A 14137-nucleotide genomic window follows, 5' to 3' on the forward strand; every position below is an offset into this window, starting at 1 on the left:
ACAATACATCTATGTGTCTTTGCTTCATGTTAGAAAAATAAACATACAAGAGGAGAGTTAAAACCTCTTAGAATCTTTACAGGACTAAACATGCATCATCTGTGTTTTTAGTAGCGTGTTAAACAGAGAGCTTTTACTGCCTTAACTTTCACACCATCAGCAAACAGGACGAGGGTATATCCTGGTCTAGTGTGCTGACTGATAAAGAGATTAAAAGAAAGAGAAGAAGACGGGAACGGTGGGAGGAGAGTGAACGACTGAGTGTGAAAACTGAGATCAGAAGTAGAAAGAAAGTGGACCGATGAGTCAAATCATCGGTGCAGTGACTCCACACTCTCCCTCTCTCACTTACTAGAAAGTCATCCGAGCGGTGTGGAGGAAGACGGAGGGGTGGACGATACTAACCCTGCATGAGGAAGGTGCCCAGCAGCTGGTCTGTGGACACAGGTTTGATCTCCGTCCGCACGTTGACGTTTCTGCCGACCACTAGGGGCGCTCTCCTGAAGCCCAGGATCCTGCAGAGAGGACCAGAACTTATCACACAGCGGTTTGTGGAGCGATTACAGAATTGTTTTATCTGTTACCTTAGCTTCGTCCTGCTCAATGTTCTGTTATATTGCCTCGTATCCTGCTTTTGCTTTACTTTAAGGCACTTTGTAAACACTGTTTTTTTTACACACCTGTCCAGGTGAAAAGCAGCCACCTCCGCGTTGTGTCGGTCATAGCCTGCGTACGGCTCGCCTTCAACCACGTAGTCTCTGTTATATCTACGGACGGGCGGAAAACACACAAATAAGACGTCTGAATCGCTCTTAAAGCATTAAACGTGTGTGTGTGTAATCTCACTATTTACAAGTCTGACCTCTTGGGTTTAAAGACCACTTTCTGCCCCCCATCCAGCACCAGCAGGGCTTTGAGCTGCGTGCCCTTGTAGCCCACGTCCGCCCGCTCTACCCGGGCGCTGCTGAGAGAGATGAGCACGGCCGCCAGCTCCGGGGTCTCCTCGGGGTACACCTCTCTCGGGCCCACCCACTGGCTCGCTATCTCCCACGGAGACTGGAGGGTGTGTGTGAGGCGGGCTCCCCGCGACAGAGAAAGGCCGGCTTCCATCTGTCAAGAGGTGGGCGATAACACGATAACGTCATGGACGTGTCTGGCAACAGCTCTCATATGACTTTATACAGTTAGTGCATCCTCCAGTTGACAGTACTTTTTGTAAACAAGACTGAAAAATAATTGGTTAATTGGGACTCTGACCTTCCGAAACGCTCTGAGATCCCGTCGGCTGGCCGCGGAGCCCTCGCCTCCATCCAGCAGGAAGATCTTGGCCAGGCCCAGCAGGAGGAGCACGGCACACAGCACCACCATGCGCTGCTTGAGCTTCATCTCCACACCAAACCTGCCCTCGACCTCCTCCTCACCCGACGCCGTGTGTGTGTGTCTCTCCCCTGCAGTGAATCCCCCTCACACCTGATGCATGACCCCTTGCAGCTCTCCGTCTCCGGACCCTCCCACCTCCCCCCCCCTTGCCTTTAGACGAGCTCTTCTGAGGGATGAGTGCTGCTGTCCTCTGGTGCTACAATCCGAGTCACCTGGAGAGGAACAGAAATGAGAGAGGGCTTAGGAGGGAGGAGACAGACGAGGACTCAGAAAAGGGAACATGAGCTGTCAATAATATGTGGCAGAAAAAACTGATCGATTTGCTGCCCGCTCTGGCTTGTTTCCCCCCTCGGGGGAGACGATGACCCAGTACTGCAGCACAGCTGAAGCCTGTCCAGGATGTGCAACTACAACGGGATGACACGCCAAATACACATGTACTTTGTGCACAAGCGGTCAACTAAAAAAGAATTTACAGCATTCAAAACATCCCCGTTTCAGCTCCCTCTCCAACACTGGATTTGGGGGATATGGATTATTTCCAGTGAGCAGACTGATGGACAGGTAGTCCTGCTGTGGTGCAGAGAGAGAGAGTCGTATGAGGTGACAGCCTAACCTTGCATAAGAGGAATTGGGCTGAACCAAGTGATGTTGCTCTTAATTACAAAAAAAAAGCGCCATGTTGACTTCACCTGGCTGCTACAGCAACAAACAGGAGAGGAGGAGGAGCTTAACTGTTAACATGTCAGCAGTCAAATTAATACAACTGCCACGTTCAACTGGCAGTTAACAGACGTCAGTTAACAGACGTTGGCTGCCAACGGACGCGGCGCAACGTTTTTCAAAAACGGTGACATAACGGCAGCAAAACTAGCTGTTTAATAAAGGGTAAAATATTACAAATGACGGTATTAAACACAGCTCATGGCCACGCAGGCAACCGCTTCATTCACACAATCGGTCTTTCATGATGCTGCTTTTTTTTTTTTTTTTTTCGAACTGATAAATTGCCCGTTAAATCAGGTCACCATAAACAACGACATACGAGTCACACCTATCGCTACAGTGCTTGCTAGCTGCTTATTAGCAAACCGCTGCACACCTTTGCTGTGTCGGTTAGCTTTACGCTGCCTGCTAGCTGCTGAACGTCGTCGGTTGTTTTTACTGGCTGCGGACCAAAGCGGACTTACCTTATATCCATACGCCGATCACCGGAGACACAAAGTAGCCCCCCAGCGTCCGTAAAGTCCTGCGATATTGAAGTTAACAATAATAAATTGTCCCGCTGGTTTTTTAATAATTTTTTCCTCTTTCCCCCCCCCCTGGTAGCTCCCTCTCCTCCGCCCTTTTCCTTCGATTCCTTCTCTGCCGTCCGTGTTCACTTCCGAAACACTTCCTCCTTCCTGTAGGAGCTCCGGGCCGCCACCAGGTGGCGGTAGTGCGCCATGTCCGTCCATACACGGCTGGAGATAGATGCAACAATCACTAATGCAGTTACAGTAGTGGTTCCCGTTTTTTTTGTTTTTTTTTAACAAAAGGCTTTATAGTTCAAAGAATGATTTAAAAAAAAAAATTATTTATAAATAAATAAAATAAATGGCAATAATATGTTGAATATTATAATATAAGTCTAATATTTTCTTGCATAATTCATTTACATAACTATAGAAGTGTAAAGAAATGGGTGAAATTATTCCAAGTTCCCCGGATAAATTCTCTGAATGAGTTCCAATACCGATATAACCGAACTATTTAGTATGCCAGAAAAAGATTTAGGCCCAATCCCAATGTCCTCCTAAAGCCTTAAACCCTGAACCCTCAGGGACTTAACTGACGTCACCTGTTAAATGGTTGAGTGTGAGAGGCTGCGAGGCCTTGAAAGGGTGTAAATACCAATGAGACTTGATGAGCACTTTGCTGCAACGTATCACGTTACGATGACATCATAACATCTTTAATCCTTAATGTTTCAGTGTAAATTAAATATGGAAGGCTGAACACCCATGTGCCTTCCTCTTTGTTTAACCTTTTTTTTTTTTTTTACGTCTCCAGCTTCCAGACTTCCAATTTAAACCCCGTGTTTAACGTCACATTGCTATGAATTCTGGGTTATTCCCTCTGCAGAAATGTGCACTCACAGAAAGTGTTCCTAAAGGGCTCTAAATGTGTCCGAGAGAGCCCTCAATCACGTGACGATTTGAAAGTGGGACAGTCCTAAACCCTCATGGACTTTGTGGGAATGCGCCTCAAAGTCTGTGAGTCCATGAGTGTGGAGATTGGGACCTTAGTGTGTCAAATACAGTATGCCAACAAATACCAGGATGTACTGCATCTGGTTGAGTGTTTGCAGTATGCAAGCCAGCATGCATTTCTATTATCAAAATCTGTAATTAGTAAATCAAATTGTAATAGAAATGTAGTGGAGTAAAAAGCACAAGATTTCTCTCTGAGACGTAGTAGAGTATAAAGTAGCATAAAATGGAAATAGTCAAGGGAAGTAAAAGTACCTTAAACTCTACTTAAGTACAGTACCTGAGTAAATGTACTTAGTTACATTGCACCAGTTACTGGCCCATATTATATAATATTAAAAAGCAAACATCTGCACTGTGATGTTATCATCGTAACTGCAGCCTTGTGAAGTAAAGCTTCATCAAGATAAATAACACAATTACAAGTTAATGTAAGTTTTTTGGGGTAGTTGGTTAGCTGACTCAGGAATCTACATTTTTGGGGAATATTTTGGGAATAGTGTCTTAAAGAAATGAAGCTGACTCTGCAGAATAAATCCCGTCAGGACACTTTCCTCGACGGTTACAGTGGCTCTCCGTCATCCAACTCAAAAAATAAATAAAGGATGGAACCGATTGTCAGTATTTAAATGGTCTTCAACCTTGTGATGCAACCGTGATACATTACACACTCACATCTACCCCCCCGGATAAACAGTCACACACACTCTCCAACTGAACAATGAGCGGGAGACCGACGTGTGGAGTAAAAAAGGGCAGAGTGTTTATTGGTTCTCAGTCTTCACACCAGGCAGCGCATCACTCAGCTATGAGGTCACAGCGCTCGCCACACACACACACACACACACACGTCGTCGCCCTCGGTAAACGGTGAATGATGCTCGTCCAGATTCACATTGATTTTTCACAAAAATCAGAAGACAAAAACGCACTGAAAGCTTTTCCTCTGGTCGAAACCTTCACCTCAACTGTTAAACAATTATTTCATGACCATTAAAAAAAGAATGAAATCAGAAGGCAGCTTCACTCTAAACAGTTAATACAGGGCGAGTTGTGCATTTAGACAGTGGGGTCAATTTAAAGGAACCAACATGAACGCTCACCACAGAAAACAAGAGATTTTTCAAACATCAAGTTTCCCAAACCCAAAATGATGTCGAACGAGAACCGCCTGACATTTGAACTTTCCGCTCTCATCCCAAAATAGATGATCACGGGTCAATCCAAGAAAAGAGTCGGCTAAATCCACAAAACATCCCCAAAAACAAGAAACATGCATTTCCATTATTTTGACCACACACTGTACAGAAATGATAACAAAAAGAAAAGTGTGTAAACTCAGGTTACAGAGAGGGAAAACCTCACAAAAAGCGCTCACCATGATCTGGGTAATTATCGATGGGCAACATCGTTAAATCCAAATTGATTCAAATAAACCTTCCAAGACCGCTTCAAAAGGTCTGCTTGAGTTTAAAACCAAATCATCTCACATCAGCAAATAGAAGGAAGGGAAATGTGACTGGGATGCCATTTGTTTACATCCCAGCTCCTTCGGTTTACAATCCTTTTTTTTGAGACGGCATTAATTCTTGTTTAAAGGCACAGTTCATACCAAAATAAAGAAACAAAAAACATTTTTTCTCTTACCTATAGTGCCATTTATCCATCTAGATTGTTTTGGTGTGAGTTGCTGAGTGTTGGATGTATCGGCCCCGTATGGAGAGAAGGCTGATATCTCCAACACTTGGCAACTTACACCAAAACTATCTGGAATGATAAATAACACAACAGGAAAGAGGTAAAATATGTACATTTGGGTTGAACTGTCCCTTTAACTGCACCTAAATGTCAATATATTGCAAATGACAGCAGGTTAAGCTCCACCAAACGTCGATACACAGAGGTAAACAGCCTCTAAACCCCCCCACCACCCACCCAAACTCTTGTCTCACCCATTTCATTCAGACCCCCTTTGTCCGCCCCGGCCCACCGATGAGACTCAAACACCAGCGATGATCAGCCTCCAGAGGGCTTCAGCTCTGGGATTGTGTGGCTTCAAAACAGTCTCTGCTCTCGTTGTGCAGCGAAGAAAAAAAGCCTCGGTGGACACAGACGAGCACCAGTTTCCACTTCCTTATCTTCCCACGGTGTCCCTCCTTTCTTCACACAAGCCAGCGTGGAGTTGTGCCGTGAGTCGGCCTCTGTGCAGCTTGAATTAAAACGTGTTTAAAAAAATAAAGAAGTGTGCACAGGCGCATGAATGCATCCACATGCCCATCTTTGGCTTCCTCATTCACTCGTCCACAGGTTCATCCGCTACCATCTCTCCTTTAGTCAAAACACAAAGGACTGAATGTCTCTTTACGGGCACGTAATTGTCTTTTGTCTCAGTTTGTTGTTGTTCGTTTGACCTAAAAAGCTGAATAGTTGACTTGGACTGTTGAGGACAGTTTAAATGCAGAACACTGACTGAAGCACATCAGAGAGGATCTGTTTCCACCCCATCGCTGAGCTCAAAACACCCCGTCTGCATACTGTAATACTAAAGGTGTCTGCAGTACATGTGGAGCATCGAAGGGATTGTGGGGGCAAACGATTGTGTAAACGTACAATGTAAACAGCTGTTTGAAAAAAAGAAAAGAAAAAAAGATTAGAATTTGATAAATATCACTGGGCGAAAAAGCTTCCCATCATTGTCACCTCCATCATCCATCTTGCTCACAACGAAGAAACAAAAACAGCAATTTGTGACACCGTGAAACATCTGCACTGATTCCACATCTGCACTGATTCCACCGCGGCTCTGCTCGTCCTAACGTTTCGTCAACCTGAAGAAAACACGGTGACGTTACATCACTTGGCACTAATTATAACCAAGGTGCTTATTCCAAATCAGATGGAAGGGTCTAAAATCAAGCCGGGTCCTGGTTGATTGAATAAGGGGCAAAAAAAAAAAAATAAATGCATAAAAGATTCAACATAACTTCTCCAAAAGGAGAGAAAAACACACAAAAAAAATGTAACATTCAAATTTAACAGAAAACTACACAGACGTGTGATCGTTTACTACATGGTAATACTGTGAAATGCACCTTCCCTCCCCCCCAAAAAAGGAAAAAGAAACAACTAACAACACAAAACATAAAGAAGATATAAAGTAGACTCTGCATGGCTCCAGGTAGCTTTGAATGTCCAGACCAGAGGCTCTGACCACATCAAGCAACAAGAAGAAGAGATCAAATCATGGATTGAGAGTTCTTGTCGCTCTCTTCTCTTGGACTCTTTCACAGTTTCAAGTCTTAGTGTTTAGTGTGTGTGTGTGAGAGAGTGTGTGTGTGAGAGAGTCTGGTGAAACAGAGCGTCGGACCGACAGAGAGCAGACACTGGAGGAAAAACAAAACCATGTGTGTAAAAAATAGAAGGATGAACTCTCGTCTACCCAACCGTGAACACGTCTTAGCTTAGACTCTGGGATGATCGTACCTTTGTGGATTTGCCCTCCCACCTCAACCCCTCCTCAAGTTACACAAACTACTACATACGTACAGAACAGTTAGCGAGTATATGAGGGGAAAAAAGAGTAATAAAAACTAGACACATTCAGGAAGTGTGGGAATTGTTACAGCTGGAATCGATTGCGAATCAGAGCCCTTAACATTTACGCCGGCGCGATCAAATATGCGTGAGTGTGAGAGTGAGCGTGAGAGTGAGCGTAGTTGTGTGCCGTAGTTCATCTAAATAAGCCTGTGACTCCAAGCCCAACACATGTGAATGAGGAAGTAAAAAAAACATTTTTTTAAACGGGTTAGTCCGATGTGCGTGAAGTGATTGTGTGTCTATTTAAAGACAGAAATCTTGCGTTTGAGCATAGTGGAGGACACACAAAAAAATAGTTAACACCCCTTTAAAAAAACACCACAAAAACAACAAAAAAACAGAGGAGAGGATTGTTTCTGTCCAATGGAGGACAGTCTGTCTGTGAGGGAGGGGAGGAGTCCAACGGTTTCATCGAAGTCCTGGACAGAAAACAAAAAGATGCTGAGAGCGAATGGGAGACAAGAGCAGTGGTGCAGGTCCTTGTTCAGTAGTCAGTACGCCCAAAACAGTCACTTCCATAGACACACAGACACACAGACACAGGGTACTCTGGTTAAGGCAGTGGTGGCAGGTGAGGCTGCAGTGGGGCCGGGGCAAGAATCAGCGGTCAGGGCTCATGGCAGTGAAAGCTCCCTCTACTGATACAACACTCCTCCTCATCATCCTCATCCTCCTCCTCATCCTCCTCCTCCTCCTCATCCTCCTCGTCGTCTGTTTTCTCATCATCCCTCCCTCTCTCTCTCTCTCTCTCGTCTTTGCTCAGTCACACTCCTCAGCGCCGGTCACTCGAATGACATCAGATTGGCTGGCACCTGGGGGAGAAAGAGCGTGTGTGGGTGAGGTGAGTGGTAAATAAGGTTAAAGAAGTTTCATTTAAAATGACTCATCATGGTCCTTTTTTTGTACTATTCATAAGTTACATTGATTTAACCTGTGCCTCGTGTCATTCCAACACTGAAACGGTTGTCCATCTGTTCCGGAAATGTATAAATAACCAAACACTGTAGCAAGAAAAGTGTTGATTTATCTTCATTATCTGTCATTTCAAACTCTACTGGAAACATTTAGTTTTTGCTTTTTAAAAGTTTCCTAACCGATCTCATTACAAAGTTTGCAGTTTTATATTCATAAATGTAAGTTAAACATGAGTGAGTGAGTGAGAGTGAGTGAGTGTGACTGAGTTTGACTGAGAGAGTGTGTGTGTGAGAGTGTGTGTGTGTGTGAGAGTGTGTGTGTGTGTGTGAGAGTGTGTGTGAGAGTGTGTGTGTGTGTGTGTGAGAGTGTGTGTGTGAGAGTGTGAGTGTGTGTGTGTGTGAGAGTGTGTGTGTGAGAGTGTGTGTGTGAGAGTGTGTGTGTGAGAGTGTGTGTGTGAGAGAGTGTGTGTGTGAGAGTGTGTGTGTGAGAGTGTGTGTGTGTGAGAGTGTGTGTGTGTGAGAGTGTGTGTGTGAGAGTGTGTGTGTGAGAGTGTGTGTGTGAGAGTGTGTGTGTGAGAGTGTGTGTGTGAGAGTGTGTGTGTGAGAGTGTGTGTGTGTGAGTGTGTGTGTGATGCAGCTCCGTACCTGTTGCCTGTTGCTCTGACAGGCAGCGCTCAGATGTTTGAACCACAGCAGAGCGTTCATTCGGTTCCCTGCTTGGTACTTGTAGGTGTTACCTAGGCAACGGAGACAAACAAGAGTTAGAAGCCGAAGCCTCTCGTTTCCACCTGCTCTAAAAAACACTCACTGGAAAGATGGCAGACAGAGTCACAGTGGAAGAGTTCAGGACTGAGGCAACGGGATTCTGTGTGTGTGTGTGTGTGTGTGTGTGTGTGTGTGTGTGTGTGTGTGTGTGTGTGTGTGTGTGTGTGTGTGTGTGTAGGGTTCAACATAGGGCCAGTGCCCTAAAAATGCCAGCGTCTATTCCCGGTGTGTGTGTGTGTGTGTGTGTGTGTGTGTGTGTGTGTGTATGTCACCATTCAAACCAAGCTCCACTGACCCAGTTCACATTTTTACTGCATCCTGTTTCAGAGAGATGACTGCTTGTTCGTGTTAGTCATTTCCGTTTAGCTTCTTCTTTTGTGTGCGTGCGTGTGTGTGTGTGTGTGTGTCTCACCCTGCTCGGAGTCCGTCAGCAAGAGGACGTCGGGATGCTCGGGATCGTCGGCCATTATGGCCATCAGACCCACCACACACACGGTCTTACTGGACGTGGACTTGAACTGGGCAGAAGTACAAGAGGAAACAAGAGTTTAATTATCTTTCTCATGGCGACTCTGTTCCGTCTAAATGCTACTTAAGAAGAAGAAGAATCATTAACACAGGCTTTGTGTGTGCGTGTGTGTGTGTGTGCAGAGCCTGCATGTGCTCTCCACAAGGTTCTCATTAGCCGGTGAGTGACACACAAGACTGCAGTGATGTCATTGGTCTCATTATTCAATGAGTGCTACCATCTGTCTGTCCCCCCACTGCGTCACACTTCGTCCAGTCCCCCCCCCCCACGCACGCACACTCACAACATCTCACGTCCACTCAGTCACTGTTTTCTTCCAGTTCTTATTGTTCTTTCTTCCCTCCTCTGAGCTCCTGTATAGTTTCAGTAAATGTTCCTGTCAAAGTGATGAAGTCCAAACACACACACACACACTCCACTTGTTTTTAAATTATGCCAAAACTACATGAAAAATCTGTAATTTGCATTTTTTCCCCATGATTTCCATTTCCTGTGCATACCGACTGCAACACACAAAGAAGAATCAATAAGTGTGTTGCCCTGAGTTCATTCTGTAATGAAGCTTTCTAAGTGAGTACGTAATGGCTATCATGTGTCCTCTCCTTGTTAAACAGTGTTTTGGGGCTATTCCGTGTATTTACTCTGATTTCTATCAACAGCTGCGGTTCACATGGAAGAAATCGGAGAAATCTCTATCATCTGCTGCAGAAATAGTCAGAGGATGGCGACTTACATGTTTCCTCTCGGTGGCCTTCAGGGACTTGGCAGGGTAGTAGTAGAGCTGTGTTCCGCAAAGAGCGACCCAGTATTTGGTCCATGACGCCACCTGGAGACACAAAGGTGAAATCAACTCCACTTCAGCCTGACTGAGTCAATGAGATGCCTCAGTATGGTCCTCGTGTGCCATCAGACTGTGATATTATTATGCGTCTGGTTCTGTGCTGCATCGCTGACTAACAGAGCTTTGACTGGGACAGATAAAGAGACCAGATTAGAAAAGGCAGAGCCGGGGAGACGGATCACAGGGGAGAACACGGTGTGGTTTGGGGGGAACTTAAAGCCCTCGCTTGCCTGTGCTTCGTTGGATGACCGGAGAATAATTATGCAACATTTGCATCTTGTTCCATAAACACTGAAAGCTGTGGAGACGAAAGGTCCAGACACACCAAACCGACATCAAAGAACTACTGGCGCCAGTGTCTCGGCCAAAAAAGCTGCACTTGAACACAGCGCAGAGAGTACAGCCAATGGCCAACGAGCACGTACGTCCTGCACCCGCATAAGAGGAAATATCTCTCCACACCAGCAGGTGGCGGTAGTCTGTATTGGTCATACAAGAAGGGAAACTCTCACTCAACACTTATGTCATTGTGAAAATCGTCATTGTGTATTGGAATGACCAGATGAGAGGATAATGATAAGCGCTTCTCTGCGTGTGGCCTCTTCTCTTCAGTCGCTTACTGGCTTTACTCAATTCTGTTTCTCTTCTCGTGCACCGATTTGCTTAAACTGAAACTGCCAATCAGAGTGATTTCTCTCACCGACGGACTCAACATGCTGAATTGGCTAAAGGCCTCCGACACGGGTCTACTAGGGCCAATCGTAAAGCATGTAAACGGAAAAAAAAGGGACAAAGTCAACCTGCTAATTAATAGTCGTGGTGGTGCCCGCACCAGGCAGATTTCTCCTGATTGTAAATGTTTTTTTCCAGATTGGGAAACATTTTTAAAACCTTGTTACATCATCAAAGAAGCTCATAAATCTCCCGCACTACCCATGACAGTTTCAAGAGCTCAAGTTTTGTTTCCAGTCAAAACAGAATAGGATAATCTCAAATATTAAAATAGCTTAAAAAGGCACAAGGCGAACAAAAGCAGTGGGGGGGGGTGAGGGAAGAGGAACGGACAGAAACAGAGATGTTCTGCAAGTTAAGGAGTCCCTGAGGCCTTCAGACAGCTTTTACTGCCCATCTGCTCCTGGACAGTAGGTAGGTAGATACAGGTGTATGAACACGAGGATGGATATATATGTGTGTGTGTGTGTGTGTGTGTGTGTGTGTGTGTGTGTGTGTGTGTGTGTGTGTGTGTGTGCACACGTGATCTCACTGTTGGTTTCTTGCCCTCCTTGAGCACAGTCTTCCTCCTCAACACCCCCTGCACTGTGACCGCTCCGGGATACAAGTGAACCGCGAGCTCCTCTGACTCCGCTGAGCTACAACAACAGGACAAAGAAAAAACATTACGAGCTGTAAACGCAACCACGCACACACACACAACAAAAATGCATGTTGTCAAGCACGCCAGATCAAAATCAAGAGATGAACTAGTAGTAAAAAAAGGCCGACGCAATCTGCAAAGCCACCTTAAACTCTGCTTCGTTAAAAGTACTTTTCTTTTTTTATCTATTTCCGTCTTGCTTTTACAGGACTGAATTTCACAGACATAAATCTTAACACTGGTATCGGCAGAGAGAAGAGCAGCGGTGCACAAGGTGGTGTGCAGATTGTGTCTGTCTGGAGGATCAGAGCAGGAAGCCCAGTGCAGGAGCCCAGTGACGCCTGGTGGAAAGAGGGAGAGGGAGAGAGAGAGAGAGAGAGAGACAGAGGGAGAGACAGAGAGAGAGCGCAAAACAGACGCTTTTATATGCAACATCCCTGAGAATTGGCTTCAGCGACCCTGAAGAGTCTGTTCCTCTCTACCTCAGGAATGAGGATGCAACCAGTTGTTTCCAGCAACACATGGTGGAAACTTTTCTTTTTTTTTTTAGCTCCAAGCTGTGAAAATATCTTGGAAATGTATCACAAGCAGAAGCCCAGGTTGACGTGTGTGTGTGTGTGTGTGTGTGTGTGTGTGTGAGAGAGAGAGGCAGACATGCAAGAAGTTTAAGAAAAGCAAAAGGTGGATAATAGACTGATGGTACGCAGCAGAAGATGAAGAACCATGAGCCCAGACAGATCATTTGCCCGTCACCTGATTTCACCAACACACACACACGTTTCCCACCACCAGCTTATCCCAGCACTACACACACTCTAAGCACCAGCATACAGCGGCCCCCCTTTGCAAGGGACTGAGGGGCTGTGAAGTGAGGACAAGAGAGGGTTTGGTTCAGCTCAGGTTGGTTCCGGTCGGGATGTGTGTACCTGCTGGACCTCAGGACTCCTCTGTAGGGGATGCGGGCCACGCGGGTCACTGGGCCCAAAGAGTGATAGAACCGAGTCCTGTTCAGAGTAGGATAAGACAGGATAGAATAGGGGGGGGGGGGGGGGGGGCACGGGACACTGTTAAGGCTGTGAGGGTGCTTTATTTCTGGTTGGCTGGATGAAGGGAGCAGTCGTTTGGTTAGAGGAGTTATAGATGAATGTGTGTACAGGGTTATTCCAACAGTTTGAAGAAAATGGTGTATTTCCAGGCCAGTTGATTGTTGAACTGGTGAGTGAGGCTACGGACACTTGGTTGCACAGAGGGAGTACTGGTTAGGAGGGGTTTCAATGTCACGCTCTTCATAAATTTCAGGCTGCAGAGGCATCTGTGAGCAGCGGTGGAGGCGTGACGGCTCTGGGTGCAAGGCGGAAAGCAGGGCGGGGCGCGGCATTCGTGCGCGACTTTTAATGGCCGATCATTTTCGCATAGCCGTGTCTTGAGGCCAGAGCTTTGAAAATGATACAATCACATCGGGGACGGATTTTATGATCTTACACGTGGATGTGATGGAAAGAAAACAAACACTGCAGACACGGACGTAGCAAGCTTACCTCTCAAACGCTGGCCAGGACACCTCTTCGCTGAGCTCAGAGCCCTCGCTGCTCCCTGGGGACGGATACCAACCGTTTACACACTCATTGAAGATACAAACTGTGCATTATGGTCATAAGTATACACGTGCGAGACTTACCAAGTGAAATACCACTAGACAGAGTTGAGCTCTCTGCATGTCCCCTAGTGGGACTGTGGCTCTCCATCACGCTGTCGTCCAGCAGGTGCCGAGAACCAGCATTGGGGAACGTGGCACTTTTAAACTCCACCGTGTTCATCTTATGGATAAAACTACGTGGACACAGAAGGAAAAATAAAGAGGTAAAGATTTCTGCTTCACGACTGTAGATGCTTTTATGCGTCGCAGAACGATGAAAATACAGTCCATCTGCAGTACCTCATTGTAATACAAACTATAAAAAAAGCAAACTGACTTGTAGCCCAGGCTGTGGCACTTCCTGTGTCCGTAGGGCAGCAGGTTCCTGGGGGAGGGCGGTGTGGCCGGGACTTTGGTTCCTTCGGCTGCTATCGAACATTTACGGCCGCAGAGAGGAGACGCTGCCGCTTCCTGGCCTGCAGGTGAGAGCGGGGAGGGAACATGAGACGGTGTCAAATATGGACGTAGTCTCCGTGACGTCACCCATAGGTTCCTGGAGAGTCATTGTGGCTCCGGGTGGTCGCCATCTTGGTGGTGCCAACTCTGCCTAATTCCCGGAAAATACCCAAAAATGGGCAAAGGGGTGGATTGTCAGTGGAGCTGAGGCGGGCTACGAGGAAGACTGCAAGCGTTTAGCGACCTGAGACGGCACCCACCTGTCACTCAAAGTAGCCACGCCCATATTTATGCCCAACTTAAAGCCGCAATATAATTGGAATAGGGTCGTTATGTAAAAGTTCAGCCCCTGTAAAGCCATCATGAACAGGGAAATTAGCTATAGAGACCAA

At 46.1% G+C, this 14137-nt stretch overlaps 2 protein-coding genes across 6 annotated transcripts in view; both read right to left on the reverse strand.

Moving 5' to 3' along the window:
- fam20b (FAM20B glycosaminoglycan xylosylkinase) overlaps positions 1-2742 on the reverse strand; it is a 10756-nt gene extending 8014 nt beyond the window's left edge. Inside the window, exons 1-5 of the mRNA XM_076087472.1 lie at positions 2571-2742; positions 1258-1592; positions 863-1110; positions 681-767; positions 406-515 (exon numbers count right to left, since the gene is read on the reverse strand). Of these exons, the coding sequence (XP_075943587.1) occupies positions 406-515; positions 681-767; positions 863-1110; positions 1258-1386 (574 nt within the window). The 5' untranslated portion in view covers positions 1387-1592; positions 2571-2742. The remainder of the gene's footprint in view (positions 1-405; positions 516-680; positions 768-862; positions 1111-1257; positions 1593-2570) is intronic.
- A 1629-nt stretch (positions 2743-4371) lies between these two features.
- ralgps2 (Ral GEF with PH domain and SH3 binding motif 2) overlaps positions 4372-14137 on the reverse strand; it is a 71250-nt gene continuing 61484 nt past the window's right edge. For 2 of the 5 annotated variants that reach the window (XM_076087477.1, XM_076087476.1), the window contains exons 13-21: positions 13627-13765; positions 13332-13483; positions 13192-13246; positions 12580-12657; positions 11531-11648; positions 10171-10263; positions 9321-9426; positions 8789-8880; positions 4372-8041 (exon numbers count right to left, since the gene is read on the reverse strand). In XM_076087477.1, the coding sequence (XP_075943592.1) occupies positions 8012-8041; positions 8789-8880; positions 9321-9426; positions 10171-10263; positions 11531-11648; positions 12580-12657; positions 13192-13246; positions 13332-13483; positions 13627-13765 (863 nt within the window). In that variant the 3' untranslated portion in view covers positions 4372-8011. The remainder of the gene's footprint in view (positions 8042-8788; positions 8881-9320; positions 9427-10170; positions 10264-11530; positions 11649-12579; positions 12658-13191; positions 13247-13331; positions 13484-13626; positions 13766-14137) is intronic. The other 3 variants (XM_076087478.1, XM_076087480.1, XM_076087479.1) reach the window with 3 other exon arrangements.

The sequence above is a fragment of the Anarhichas minor genome, unplaced genomic scaffold, assembly GCF_050575085.1.
Source record: "Anarhichas minor isolate MPS153535 unplaced genomic scaffold, ASM5057508v1 ptg000010l, whole genome shotgun sequence".
NCBI classification, from domain to species: domain Eukaryota; kingdom Metazoa; phylum Chordata; class Actinopteri; order Perciformes; family Anarhichadidae; genus Anarhichas; species Anarhichas minor.